The sequence below is a fragment of the Gavialis gangeticus genome, unplaced genomic scaffold, assembly GCF_001723915.1.
Source record: "Gavialis gangeticus isolate Ggan-Ray unplaced genomic scaffold, GavGan_comp1, whole genome shotgun sequence".
NCBI classification, from domain to species: Eukaryota; Metazoa; Chordata; order Crocodylia; family Gavialidae; genus Gavialis; species Gavialis gangeticus.
In genome coordinates, this window is record NW_017729032.1 from 227,388,377 (window position 1) to 227,403,531 (window position 15,155).

The following is a 15,155-nucleotide window of genomic DNA, read 5'->3' on the forward strand; positions in this document are numbered from 1 at the left end:
CTAGAAACTATGAAACTATGAGTCTGTTGGAGAATGTTAATTAATGTGCTCCAACAGCCTCCCTGTCACTTCTATTCAGTGTCCCTGTGCTTCAAAACAGCAGCAGGGGCACTCGAACTAAAGCTCGTTGAGTGAGCTTTAGTTCAAGCACCTCCACCACCATTTTGAAGCATGGGATGCTGAATGCACATGATGTTGCAGATGCTTTAATTAGAGCAGTTCTTGGAACCGCTCTAATTAAAGTGCCCTCTCCCCGTCTCCACCCTGGAGCACATGTATAGAGGCCCTCCATTGTGAGGTACTAGAAAAAGGCACATTAGCCTATTTTCGCTAAAGAGCGTCGTTTTTCTGTGATGCCCTCATGTGCATTGAAACAGGCTAATGAGCATTAAAGCACACATGCAGATTCACCCTATGAGTGTTGTGTTTTATTACCCAGCAGGTCCTCACAACAGGCCAGCTTCCCCTTTCATAAATACAAATTCCTATTGGAATGGCCCAAATTTTTTGGATGAATCTCTTCAGTAATTGACCTACTTTCTTTTAGGTCAATTGCTTGGGTTCTTGTAAAGGAGTGGTATTGCCACTACATCTTTTAATATTTATTTGCAAGTGTAAACCTAATTTGCAAGGGAAGAAAAAGTAAAATAATAAAAACATTTCAGAATATCATATTGAGATGATGATCAGTGGCTGATTTTGGAACATCTCGTGCTTGCCCATGATCTGTTATAAGACAAATCATAGCCTATAGGCATGTCTTAAAAGATATTTAAAGCATTAACAGCAACAGTTATGTAAAGCTGAATTTGCTCCATTGGCTGCAATAGGTTGAACTGAGGACAGTATTCTGTATTTCTGTGTTCTGGAGCTTAAATACCCAGAGGTAGTGTGCCCCTCCCCAGTGAATCCAACACTATCTGTAAGCTCTCTGAGTAGGGTGATCATATTATGGTGAAGGAAATCTGGGATGGGGTAAGGAAATCCACACACCTGCCACTGATGGTGGGGTGGGACAGCATGGAGGCCCACAGCCAGACTCTACCCCTGCATGCAGAGGCTGGACCTGGCTAGGAATGGTCCCCGCCCCCCGCCACTACCACCTCTCTGGGTCTACCACACGCACCTCAGGACTTGGCAATGGCCACAGCAGCAGGGCTCACCCTGTACAGGTGCCCAAGCCTTGCCCTTGGTCCCCTCCTCTGGCCTGTCTCACCCTGGCTGATCCTCACCCTAGGCAGGAAGAGCAGTGCCCACCCCACTCCCCTGCCTCCAGCTACTGCTCAGCATGAGCCAGGCTGGGCTCTGCAGGTGGCAGCAGCCTCTGCCCGCAGAAGCCAGATTTGGGACTCTTGCTTCAATCTATACCAACCAGCTGGGATGGCCTGCGAAATCTGGGACTGTCTCATCACCCTAATCGGGGACATATCATCACCCTATCTCTGAGAGACTACCCTTTGCTCTGAATGGGGTTTCAAGACCAGGAAAAAGTTATTGAGGAATGAAGCAACAAACAAGAGGAGCTTTATCTCAATACAGTTCTGCCGGTTACCACAAATGGACTCACATGGACAACTGGATGCTGATAACACCCTTTGCGAGTGCTTAGGGTAGCAGGAACTGAATAATCAGAAAAGGCTTTTGTTTTCAAAAGGCCAGAAAGCACCACCTGGATGCAGGCAGGTGAGCATCTGGCTGTAGGACTCAATGAAAGTGTACCTCTAGGAACCGAGAGCAACCAGAATGTAAAGCAGTCAGAGATTTTTCCATTACTCTCCACCCCTGGTCTTCACCATCTCTACAGCAGGGAGAAGCCCATGCACAGCAGATTTAGTAGTGCTGTGGGTGAGAAAGTAAAGTGGGAAAGGGATGGAGACGCTCTTGATCTTGCTGTTAAACTATGACTGCTTTAGAATGACTACTGTAAATGTCTCACTGATAATAAATCATACACAATAGATCGCTCTCACAATACTATTAACATTACTTTTTCTCTTTTGCATAGTTTAACAAATTTATTTATTCTAATCAGGTAGCTATTAGAAATTCAAGATTACGTACTCAGGTTCTGTGAGTGGCGTTGTTTCATTTGGCTCATTTACTGGGCTCCCATCTTCATGATTGGTAATTCTTTCATCCTCTGTTCTCATTTCCACTATTGGCTCTTTTGATCCATCTTTCCTAAAAATTATTAGAAGAACCTTAACCTCCATTGTCATGTCTTTAGCATGTGTTACACTTCATTAATTACCAAGTCCCCTCATTTCAAATCCTCACCAAAGAAAAAAAACAGTCTATTATCACTTATGGCACTAGAACACATTCAACATGACATGTTTTTGATGCTTTTAAAGCAGGGCTGTCCAACGGGTGGCCTCCTCCCTAAATCCTGATGCAGATATTACTCCTCTGATCCTGGTCCAGGCACTTCTTCCTCTACTGCTCTTTTGGTGCTGCTGCCTGAGTCTCTGGGATCCTAACTCCCTCCCCTAGCTTCTGCTTCCCACCCACTGGGGCAGAGGGAATGGTGCAGACTGTGAAGCCAAAGAAGCCTGTCTTGTGAGGCCTGGTGCACTTACAGCAAAGTACCATGCAGAGATGCCTACATAACGCAGCACAGTAGGGGTGGCCCATGTAGTGCAATATCGTACAGCACAACCCACGCAGTGCGGTGTGGCACGGTGTGTGGTTCACACAGAATGCAGCTATTAGCCACTCAGAATTTGGACAGCCCTTCCTTACAGTATTCAACTCATTCTGTAGCTATGAATACTTATCTATTCTATATATAACCACATTTAGCAGAAGAATGACCATTTCCTAATAATCACGGTGGGCTAGGAATAATCTTATACTGTACTCTTAAGACATTATAGAGTACTAGGTACAGACACTGCATTTTTATCTGTATAAGTGATTGGAAACCGGTCTATATCCATAACAGAACAAAAAAATCAGTGTACATAGATTGGTTTAAAAATGGCAGAACCCAATCTAAGACAGATCTGAATCGATGTGTACTCAAACTTAATCAATTTAGGTTAGACCGGTGAATCAAACTTATGTACCAGAATCCCTTTCAATTCATGTTAGGTCACTGTCCACTGGCATTCCAGGTTCCTTTGCTGCCCCGACTAGCACTTTCTTGAAGGAACATGTGCTGGCATTTGCCTTAAACTCAGCTGCTCTGATCAAACACCCAGTGTGCCCTGTCCCTGAGGTGTCACAGAGCCGAGTTAGCACCAACATGGGAAAGGGAGGCATATGTGTCCCTGCACAAACCCCATCATAAAGCACCCTACACAAACACCTGTCACATTAACCCAGGAGAACACCCGCAAGTGGGCAGAGCTCCATGGAGCCCAACTGGGCTGTCAGGCATGGGCGAGCATTGCCCCTCTGTCTGCCTCGTCCCCTGTCAAGCATAGGCATCTGACAGCTGCCATCATGCAGCATTGTGGGGAGGATAGGAGGGGTGCGGAAATGCTTTCCCATGCCCAGCAGACCAGATGGGCTCTGTGGTGCTGCACCTACTCATGGGGGCTCTGTTGGGCTCAGTGTCAGGTCTGTGTGTACCTCATGGGGTGCTTCATGATGGGTTTCTTTTTTTGCAGAGACACACATCTCCTGTCCACCCCCTGGCACTGCCTGCTTGCAGCTGAAAGATGTCCATAGCTGAAAGATGAAAGAGCAGGGGGAGACGGCATGCTCACCTATGCCTGGCAGCCTATCAGGGGGTGGGCCAGGTGCTCATCTCTGCTTGGCAATCTCTGGCAGCCTAGGCAGCCTGCGCAGAACACTGGGGGCATTTTTACACATGAAAGTGCCACAGCACTAGATCCTTTGAAAAGCAGCTGTATAAACAGCGAAATGAGTGTCAGTGGTAAGAAAACGACAGCAGCACACTTTGAACTAAAACACTTTGGAGGTGCTTTAGTTCAAAAGCATGCCGTTGCCATTTTCTGTGCACTGATGTGTATTTTGCCACTTACACAACTGAATGTGGCTCAGTGCAGTTCACCTCAGCTTGTGTCTTCTCCAACGTGGCGGATCATCAGTGCGTTGCAGGACAAAAATGTATGTGTATAAATGAAGACATGCAGACATGTCTCAGCCAGTGCAGCCTGCCTGTGTGACCCCCCTCTTCCCCACCGAAGAAGTGAACTTGTGTTCTGTTCACTACTGAACTAACCTATGCTGCTTACAGAACACCGCAAAACTTAGACTGATTCCACCTTGAGCTTTTTGAATGCCTGTACTTAGCCAGTGACGAAAGCATAGGGCCAGATTCTTACTGTGCTGGAAGTCACATACTGATTTGGCAGTATAAAGAGCCTAAAAGTTTGTATTATACAATTTATATCTAACTTAGGGCCTTTGTCTATTGCCATAACATGATAAAAGGGCTGATTTGTAAGTTAGAATCTGGCACATATTCATCACATTCATTCTGTCTCATACATCCTAATTTTATGAACAGGAGAAAGTACTCTACTCATCACATCAGCTAATCATTTCTCATATCAGCCAGACAATGGGTAAACAATTTGGGGCAAGCTGGTTGGTTATTATATGCTTTATCGGGTCCAGCACAACGACTGCATCCAATCCAAGTCAGAGCTTCTACTTTCTATGGCAATATAAAGAATGTAACTATTTATTAATACTTTTTTTTTTTTTTTTTTTACATTAGAAGGATGGGATACAGGTTTCCAAAAATGAATCTTATGCTTCAAAAAATCCTTTTCTGATTTAGTTTACTTATGTTTGCCTCTGGTTCCCAGCTTAATAACTTGAATATTGAAAACACAGTTAACTCAGTGAAATAAAGGTGACAGGACTCATGTTTAGCAACCTGTCCTCTACATCTGCTGCATGCCAGAGATTGTCTAATTACTAGCTACTTGATCCCAAAACAAGGGATTGACCCTACCCTATTCCATGTCTTACATTTCTGTATTGTTGCCAGAAAACCAGTATAATTCGTACACAGACTTTATAGTGCAGTTTTCCATCAGCCTGGAACATGGATGGGGAGCTCTGTCTAACACTTACTGGTAGTTATTCTCAGAGAGAGTCTTTATCTCTTACCAGTGAGGAAGTCAGCAGAGAGATGCAGGTAATGAGTGTGCTAGACAGACAAGTGTAAACTATAAATTGACCAACTAGGGATACATATGTTAAAATAATACCCCAAAGCCTTGGGCTATCTGAAAAGTGATACCTAATAAGTGCTTATTTACCTGTGAAAACTGAATTCAAGTTTTAGCCAACATGAATCAAATTAATGCTTATTTTTGAAGACTTCAAGTGGAAGTGTTCAATTTATGAGGCATTAAAGTTGAGTGCTAGTTAGAAGCTGACCACCATTTTTTTCATAGAAGCATCATTTAGGATAACAGCTACTATGTATGTAAAAAGACTATGAATCATAATGGGATTGTTAAAGGGGGTTGTAATTTCTATTCAGCATATTTTATAAAACAGGACATTATTATATATCCCAAAGCCTAGAAAACCATGATTTTTAAGTAGCAGAATGCATTCAGAATGCTCTTTTAATTTTTAAAAAGGATTTAGACTATTCATAAAAGAAACATTCCTTATTTCTATTCCAGCAGCCTGCATGCTCCACATACACTGCATCATCTATAATCAGCACACATGGAACATAGACAATAGAAATATATTTTGCAGTAATCCAGTCTAATAAAAAGAAATGCAAAAAGTTACCAGCTACAACTGGGGAAAATTAAGATGTCCAGTGATTTATTTTAAGAAGCCTAGGTACTGTGAAAGAAATGGAAATGGCAACTATTAATGGAAAAAGGAATGTGTTTTTGAATTTTATGACTGTCCAGAAACTCCACAAAATAAACTTGTACAATTGCCAAGAATATTTGGTTTAGTAGGTAACATGTTTGATGGCTAGGGACATGTAACCTGGAATTATCAGGCTGCTGACAGATGTGGGGAAAAAAACAAACAAAATGGTGCTTTACTTTCAGCTCAGTGCACCCCTGCACCAAGACTGGTGCATGCCCAGAAGAGGAACCGCACCAGTTTGCCCTGGCTCATCCAGTATCTGTATAGATCACACACTTCAGTGGGGCTTTTTGGCACTTTTATCTAATAGCCAATTCAATCTAATAGCTGATTCAGTTACTAGATAAAAGTGCCCAAAAGCCCTGCTAAAGGATGTGATCTATACAGATGCTGGGGGGCCAGGTCACACTGATGCAGTTCCTCTTCCAACAAAGTGCTGTTTGTTTGGTTTTTTCCCCCCCATGACTGTCAGTGCGTCCAGTGTTTATATTACGGTATCTCATGCAGAAAGAAGTTGAGGGATGGAAAGGTTTCAGCCTCTTGAAAGTTGTGAACTTGGAGCTGAAAAATTCTCTTAGATGGACAGGCAGGGCAGAAGCATAAGCAACACTGTGGGTAAGTGCAGATGTTATACTTGGATCAACCTAAGTAGGGTTATGTTGATCTAAATACCAATCTGTACAGACATTTGGGGAGGTTAGTTTGGGCAATAAACAGATGGCCCAATCTAACTTAGTTCACCTTAGTTCTCTACCCTATCAGCAATATAGATATTTCTATGCTTATTTCCATAGGAAGAAAATAGAACCATCTAAAAATTGGGAGATTGTATGCTATAGGTTTTCCTTCTTTCATATGATTTGAAACCTTGTAAAAATTGAGTCCATAAAGTAAACTTGGAGGGGAGGGGGTTGTGTTTTTTTAAAATCAGAACTTATACTGTTGGTTTCCATAGCTCTTATTATCCTCTCAACAGTTACAGAAACAAACAGCTACCATGGATGGACTATACTTTGATAATCTTTTAGTGAATTAAAAACAACAAAGCTGGTGTGGGAAATGGCATGCTGTTTTACTCTTTGACTTATTTTATGTTTTCGAACATATTTGCAACTACCATATTTGCAACTGTACAATAAACCCGCGTTTCATTGATTTATAACTCTACTAAGGCCTTACATAAACTTTAAACTTGAGATTCATTTTTTTTTTGAGTTCCAACAAAACTTGTGTTTTCAAAAGTCAGTGGTTAAAACATTTCCTTACATTAGTATCAGAGAATGTACAGATATCAGATTTTTGACTTAAAGAAATGGAGTGGGTAGAGTTTTAATTGCTCTCTCATTTGCTGCTCAAGAACCAAAGCTTTTTCCAAGTATATTTCTCATATATGAGCACTGCTCGGCTGTGCCCAAATAGTCTTAATAGCCAAAACAGAAAATTTTGTAATGATGCACTGCTGTCATCTTTTATAAAGGCAATATTTGCCAATACTTGTGTCAAATCTAAAATAACATCATTATTTCCTTATCTAAAGATTAGTACAAATATCAGGATTTTATCATTATTCATTCATTGTTCCAGCAAACAGAATAATTTATGAAGCAACTTTCTAATTACACGATATACTTAACATCAAGGTAATGTGAAAAGGATATTCTTAAGATATGTTATTCGTACTCACAGGTATGCAGCCTTTCCTTCTTCTAATTCCTTACTCTTTCCACTGGATCCACTCTTTTTCCCACAAATTCTCCTGGTGATGCACATTAGCAATCCACATTGCCGGACAAAGAAGCAGCTCACATCAGTCACAACAAGGACTAACAAAAGTGCTGCCACACCCAGGCCAATGACAGCACCAAGTCCAAGACCATTAAAAAGAGTGTCTTGAAAACAACAGCAAGAAAATATTAGATTGTTTGAGTAAAGCCTATACAGGGGGATACAGACTGTTTTTGTTTGTTTTTTTTTCAAATAGCTTAAGAAAATCAGGATATTAAAAAAATTCTGAATTCAGTCACACTCTTTAGGTACATAAAGTTAAGCATGTTTTTAAACTACTGGAAGGTAGAACCTTAAGTCCATTCTCTGCTTAGCCTCTACTATTTTCCTGGGGGCAAATCTGCTCCTTATTCCATTGAATTAAAAGGTAGCTGCCCAGGTGCAGACAAACATTACAAGTGATAATGAACATACATTTTAGCTCAGAAATATAGAGGCTTTTCAAACATGTTTACATGGTTTAGAGCATTTTTTAGTGGAAAGCACAGAGTGGATTTTTGAACGAAGTATTCTTAAAACATTATCTATCACTGATAGATAATTCATTGTATTTAATCATAATGTTAATATGAAAACACTTTTTATTCATCATGCAAAACAATGTTTTCTTTAAAAATATGGCTTTTTTCAAATTAAATAAATCACATACATTATAATGGTATTAAAAACTATTATTTTACCTTATGAAAGTATGTTTCAACATCTGTATTCATTTTATTATAGGACTGCTTTTGAATTGAAATATAATGAAAATGTGTTCAAAGTAAATTTAAAACTTAATCCTGCAAACACTTGCACACACAACAAACCAAAGAGAAGTCAATAAGACTACTTGGGGGAGCAAAGAGAAGAAAGCATTTGAATTGGTTTTAGAACTTGGGACTTGTTTTTACTTCTCTGTGTTTTAAAAGGAAACTTAAAAATTGGTGGCGGGGGTGTGTGGGGGGAGTATTTTACAGCTTTATAGCTGATTCTACACGTTTCTAAAATTTAAGACTAGGCTTTTTTTAACTTACCATAATTACTGGAATATAAAATGACTTGGTTTTAAGATAACCAATTAGATGCTATATATGGGAAAATGATAAATTTTTTACATTTTTGCAGGGATAGAATCAAATTATTGGAAGTTTTTTGAATTTGCCCCATTACCTGCCTCCCCTCCCCTCTCTCCCCCACTACAGCAGGAAAAATAAATCAGGTAGCCCCCTTACCCTCTGGTTCCCCTCAACTTGTGCTATTTTAACAAACTCCATCAGTAAATTGACTAAAGCTGTGCTAGCTCTTGATGCAATACATAAGAAAATTACACAAAACAGTAATAAAATAGCACATCATGCCTAGAAGTGACATGCCAGGTACTAGTCAGCAACACGCTGGCAAACACCCATTTGCCCACATATCCTGCTTATACCATCATCTTGCAAGTTGTAAAGGTATAAGCAGGATATTTTTCCTAGACTGGAACACATGAATATAACTGTGATGGGGAGCAAAACATTTTATCAAAAACCAGTACATGCTTTGATAGTGGTATTAACTTCATCATTCCTCTTCTCACATAACCACAACAGCTATATAGTTTAGAATGATTTTTGGTTAAAAATGTCTAGATTCATTTCTATTTCTTGTACAATTAAATTTCTTAAGGTACATAGCTTGTATTTCCATTTAAAATGCAATCTGACAATATATTTACATACAAAATCAATGCATTATTTCAAAAGAAACATGTTTTCCATGCCTCATGTATTATTTTATGGACCTTTAAAAAGAAACTGCAATCAATTTCATGCAGTTTGGTACAGGCCATTTTATTAAGACAATTTCATAGAAGTTTATCATGCAATAAATGAGAATTCAGATGTTTTAAAAATATATATTTTCCTTTGCCCAGAAAACTTACTTAAGATAGAAAGATAGCATTAGATAAAAGATAGAAAGATAGCAAAACCTCAATGAAGATAATACATCATTTATGCAGTGCCCCTGCCAGCAGGCTTGTAAGTTTGACATCTTAAAGTGAACTAGTTTTCTTTCTTTTTTATATAAACTTTATCCAGTTAAATGTTGCCAACCATAACTTCTAAAGCTTGAATGAACACATGATATAAAGACTGATAAGCAATGATTTACAATGCAACTAGAGCTCTAGACCCTATACTTACAAAAACTAACTTTACTTCAAAGCATAGACGTATTTGTCATTTAATCCAGATTGGCCAAACAACTATAATACACACTCAATAAGGCTTTTAAAAAAATCCTAAAGGATTTAACAGAAGAAGCCAGTCAAATCCTATAAAAATATGAGTTTAGAAAAGAATTACTCTAACAACCTATAAGAATATTTCTAAGTAGTCTTTCTATATCATTTTTAATTATTCCATAGAATATGGTAAAATAAATACAAAATGTGAAAAATGATCCATTAACTATTATATTATAGCATGTCAAAAAGGGAAGAAGTCATATTCTATAGGCCTTTTTCATAAAGTAGAAAATTACTACAAAATATATTTTTAAATGTTAAGCTAATGTAATTTTATATCATTTTATGAGATATATTTATATCCATAGAAACTGGGGGCACATCTACATGTGCATTAATGTGCAGTGGTTACTGTGCATTTAGTTTAGTACCTGTAATACCAGGTACTAACTAAATGCGCAGTAACTGGTGTACCTGCACAGCAGTGCTGGCACACTCATTTTAAGTGACACTACTGTGCAGTAGACTGATTATACTGTGCGTTATGGGTTTTGCCCACCATGCTAATGTGCAGTAGAATTAGTCTATTGTGCTCAAAATGTCTTGCATAGACGCGCCTACATTGTGTCAAACTTTTAGTCCATAAGGACTTCAATAAGGTGAGCAGGGTGCTTTGTGATGGGGAATATTGCAGAATTAATTTTTATCAGAAAACACTGCCAACTGAGAGAAATGTTTATGGCAGCAGACTTTTTATTTCACAAGGCAATTTGGGCATTTTTTAAAAATCAGTCAGGGCTGCCTGAGACATCTTCTGAGTCATGAGTATTTGATTGATGTATATTTTTCTGCTTCTTTGTGTAACAGGATTTTTCCCCTTCATTTTGATCTTTTTTTGTTTCTTCTCTTCGCCAGAATGCTTGTAAGTGAATTGCATTAGTGAAAAGGATATCACAAAGCCAAGGATTATAAAGGGGTGAAAGGAATCTATACAGAAATCAATATATTTTTAAAAATACCTAAGTTCTGAATCCTTCTGCTAGAGGGAGTTTTTTTTTTCTTTCCTTTTACCAGCAGAACAATAAGGCAAATGTAGAAACTATATGCCTTATTTCAGTTTATGTCACCAACAGTAATGTTTTCGTGTAAAGTGTTACCTGGAAGGTATAGCAAGCTTTTACTTTCTACATGAAAGCTCCATTAATCATGACATGGGCACATACCGCTTACTTTTGGAGGGGCTTGAAGATGTACTGGGGGAAAAAAATATCAAGGAAATACAATGGAATTAAAGATGTGAAAGGTATTCAGGATCAGGACCTAACAATGTATCAGTTGATTCTCCATATTTTATGCACGGGCATGTCTATTATATTTAATATTCTATTAGCATATTTTTCCTTATATACCCTTCTGAAAATATATTTTGTGGGTAAATTATGATATTAATTCTAGCGGGCCAATAAGAAGGGGGAACAAGTAGACTGCCCCAGGGGAAGCTTCAGAAGCATTCCACTGGAGGGAGAAAAATTGATTTCTTGAGTAACTTGCTTTCACTGTAGGCCATGGAACTGGCTATAGTTAAACTAACTGGAAACACACTAAACACCAGGCTTAAAATGATTGCTGACATTTTTCCTTATGTAATCTCAAATACTGTATTTATTCACACACTGGATATCACCAAGTAAGACACAGATCTTGTTTTCAGAAGGCAGAGAAAAGAAAAAAGAGTTTCTCTTATAATCTTACCTGTCACAGCATGGGACAACTGGCAAAGACTGTGATAGGGTTAAACCTCTGGCCACTGATCCTGAAGCTGTGGGGGTGACCGGGCTCTGCCCCTGCTCCAGGGTTCAGCGTTGGGTGAGCTGGTGCTGAGCAAAGTCCCCTGCAGCTATTCCAACACCCTTTTGGCTCTATTCCAGCTCTTTTTTTAAGACACACCTCCCAATTTTAGATGGGTAATTTTTGGGGAAAAGATGCATGCACACATGAATAACTCCAGCATTTGAGCATTTGTGGTTGAGCCTCCCCTACAAAAATACTGATATGCTTGTGATATTTAGCACTAGGCTTTTAGGGCTGGATCACAATCCTACCAGGTGATTGACCGCCTCTGCTTTTGGGCGTGTTGTACCATATGTGCCACCTCGAGGTAGTGCCTGCTCTTGCCCATACAGTGGCTGTGATTTCTGGTTACCTAAAAGGCTCCTTGCCACTGACATATATCATAGTCTCTTGCCTTCACCTTCCTGAGTCAATCAAAGGCATATATTTAGTGGGTGCAACATAATCTGAAATAGAATTATGATTTATGATCATTTTCATATTTTTTCACCATTTTGTACTGCCCTAACAGTATTCTAGTGTGTGTCATAGTCTTTCACTGAAATGCTACCCTCTGTTATGACATAGGACTTTGTCGGTCATTATTTTACAATGATCTCACTTCCAATAGCGTCCCTGCAAATACAACATCCCCAATAGGGACAAACACCTAGACTGTACTCCTGAATAATGTGTCAGAGGGCACTCCTTTTCAATACATTGCTGTCATGTAATCTATGCAAAGAGAAACAATAATTAGGGTGTATACTGCCAATAGGCTAAGCTTTCTTCTCATGCTTCTCAGTTTGTGTTTAATAAATTAAATACTTTAATCTTTACTTCTTTATTTTAGATGATCTAAATAAGGTGTCAACTCAACGGGACCCATGAGCTGGATAAATGGTACAGGGTTGATCTGTAGACTCCTAAAGGAAGATTCTTGGTCAGCTGTTATCTAAAATATTTGAAGATGTTCTCTTTCCTTATGTAAATCCGTAACACTTTTGTGAATCCAATAAATTCTCAGGAATAATTTTCAGACCCAGATGCCAGAGCTACATATTTAACCCAACTTCAGGGACACAGTTTTCAAAATGTTGGTTTCCAATTCAGAGACAAATTTTAGCATTTAGCAATGCTTGATAATGCCATAAACAATGTTTCCTTGGATCAGGAGCTGCATAAAATACAATTTAAGATCAGTATTTCTTATAGCACATTTTCTGCTAATCTCTTCTTATTTAAGGATTCACTCATTAATGTAAGATCTTGGAAAACTTTACTGCTTTGACTCTTAATTTCTACTGCTTTGTCACTTAGCTTGGATCCATTCCCATCCTTCATCTCTCTCTCCTGATTTTACAGATTTCCTAACCCTTGATTTCCTTTTTGTTCCACCTCATTGTTATTTTCAGTTACTACAGAAACAACATGATCCCACATTAGTTATTAAATTCTAACATCTATTTTTTCCATCTTTTAGGTTCCTACAGACTGACTTATTTGCTCAGCATGTACACATGAGCTTCTAGTCCTTACTCATGGTTTAGAGGTTTCCTTATATTGCTTATCCATTGACCTCCTGAACTCCCTACCCCAAGATGGACACTCCCCACACATGGACCCACAAACCCTCCAGCCCTCCGATCCCACAAAATGCTCCCCAGGGACCTTATACCAGAGATGGCGGCACCAACTCAGGGGTAGTAACTCCACCAAAATCTGAAGTTGAATGTCCTAGGTTTATTTATCATCATTGACAGTCTGATACAGATCATTATCATCTCTAGCTCTTTAGTATTATGGAAATTTGCAAAAACAGGATAATATTTGAGGGTGAGCTTTTCAATACTGTTCACTGTTGACTTTGGGGCAACTTAAGTCAATAGAATTTGTATTGGTCCAACTGTCTTCCCTCTAAAGTCAATCATAAATTTCTCATTCCAACTGCCAAGACAGAGATTGATCACATTGAAAATCTCATATAAAACTACTGTGGTTTGTGAGGTCACAAGAACATAATCTTATGATGTCAACAGATATATCAATATAAAGGATGGTTAAAACAAAGCATATTGTGTTCAAACCCATATAGAAATACCATCAATATCAGAACCATTTAATAAAATATAGGGCCATTAATATAAATAAAATCTTACTTTGATACAAGCATCCTTAAATAAAGAGAGAGTAAAAGGAAATATGCTATAAGCAATACTAATTTTAAATTGATCTTTTAACAAAAGAATCATAGTATATCCAATGGTTTTAAAAAGATGGTTCCATTTTATGCTGATACAGTATCATGATATTGTGTCTATACACCCACCCACCCACGTATAATGTGTCTGTTTCCTAATTAATAGAATAATTAATCATAATTCAACTTTAGTTTTAGCGAATTAACCTTAACATTTTCTCTAAAAGGTTTTATATCTATTCTTAGTAATCTAACCACAACTCTACCTTTAAAAATATCAATCTAGGAAAAAAAAGTACATTTTCCATAGTTCTGCATTAGTTTTGATTTTCCCATTGTCAAAGCTATGATATATTTATACCTATATGCTTTTAATATATAGAATGTTTCAAATGTAATATGGCATTCTAATATCCATTATCATAATAATAAAAGGAACAGTAAACTTAAAAAAAGCACAGAGTGTGCTCATTTCTTCAAATAAATGCTTATCAAAGAACAAGTCTCTGGGAAATAAGAGTTCTGAAAGATTTAGAATTGTAACAATAAAAATGAAAAAAGTTCCAATAAAACTCATTAAACTTTTGGCAATTTCCAAATGCTCAATCACTACATTGTATTTTAAATCTCTATTAAATGTCCAACGTTAGTACACCCTGGGTGTGTCTACACGTGCAATTACTGTGCAGGAACTACTTGGGTGTAAATTTGCTACCTGCATCATGCATCATACAGGTAGCAAATTTACACCCGAATTGGTGTAAGTCGCCATAGTTACTGTGCAATATGGGTACATACATGTAGGCACACGCCTATACTGTGCAGTAATTTTCAGTTACTGCATAGTAACCTAAATAACTGCATAGTTACTCTGCATGTGTAGATGCATCCACTGTATTATATACACTCAAAACTTCATAAATGGGCACAAATAGAAAAAAAAAATAGATTTCCAATATCATGGTCTTTATAAATTCCTCTAAGTATGTTATGCCAGATATTCTGAAAGCTGTCTCTACATTTACACCTGAACAAAGAATCATGGATTAAAATGTGTGCTGATGATGCTCTATTGCCTTGAATCTTGCACTATCATTTGCGGGAGTACAAAATGAATGTAGTGGTATAAAGCTCTATTATTCCAATTTGGTTACAATTATACTAATTGAAACTGGCGTAAACAAACAGTACAAGATACAATGGAAAGTCAGTACTAAGATTACAAAATATCCCTTTCTTTGAAATATCTTGTAAAAACCACTATATAGGGTTTAGAAACTAAACCAAATGAAAGACAGGTGG

General features: G+C 38.1%; 1 protein-coding gene across 1 annotated transcript in view; it reads right to left on the reverse strand.

The window, feature by feature from the left end:
- NCAM2 (neural cell adhesion molecule 2) overlaps window positions 1-15,155 on the reverse strand; it is a 691,500-nt gene that overhangs the window by 8,273 nt on the left and 668,072 nt on the right. The window contains exons 16-17 of the mRNA XM_019524735.1: window positions 7,511-7,715; window positions 2,062-2,181 (exon numbers count right to left, since the gene is read on the reverse strand). Coding sequence (XP_019380280.1) covers window positions 2,062-2,181; window positions 7,511-7,715 — 325 coding nt within the window. The remainder of the gene's footprint in view (window positions 1-2,061; window positions 2,182-7,510; window positions 7,716-15,155) is intronic.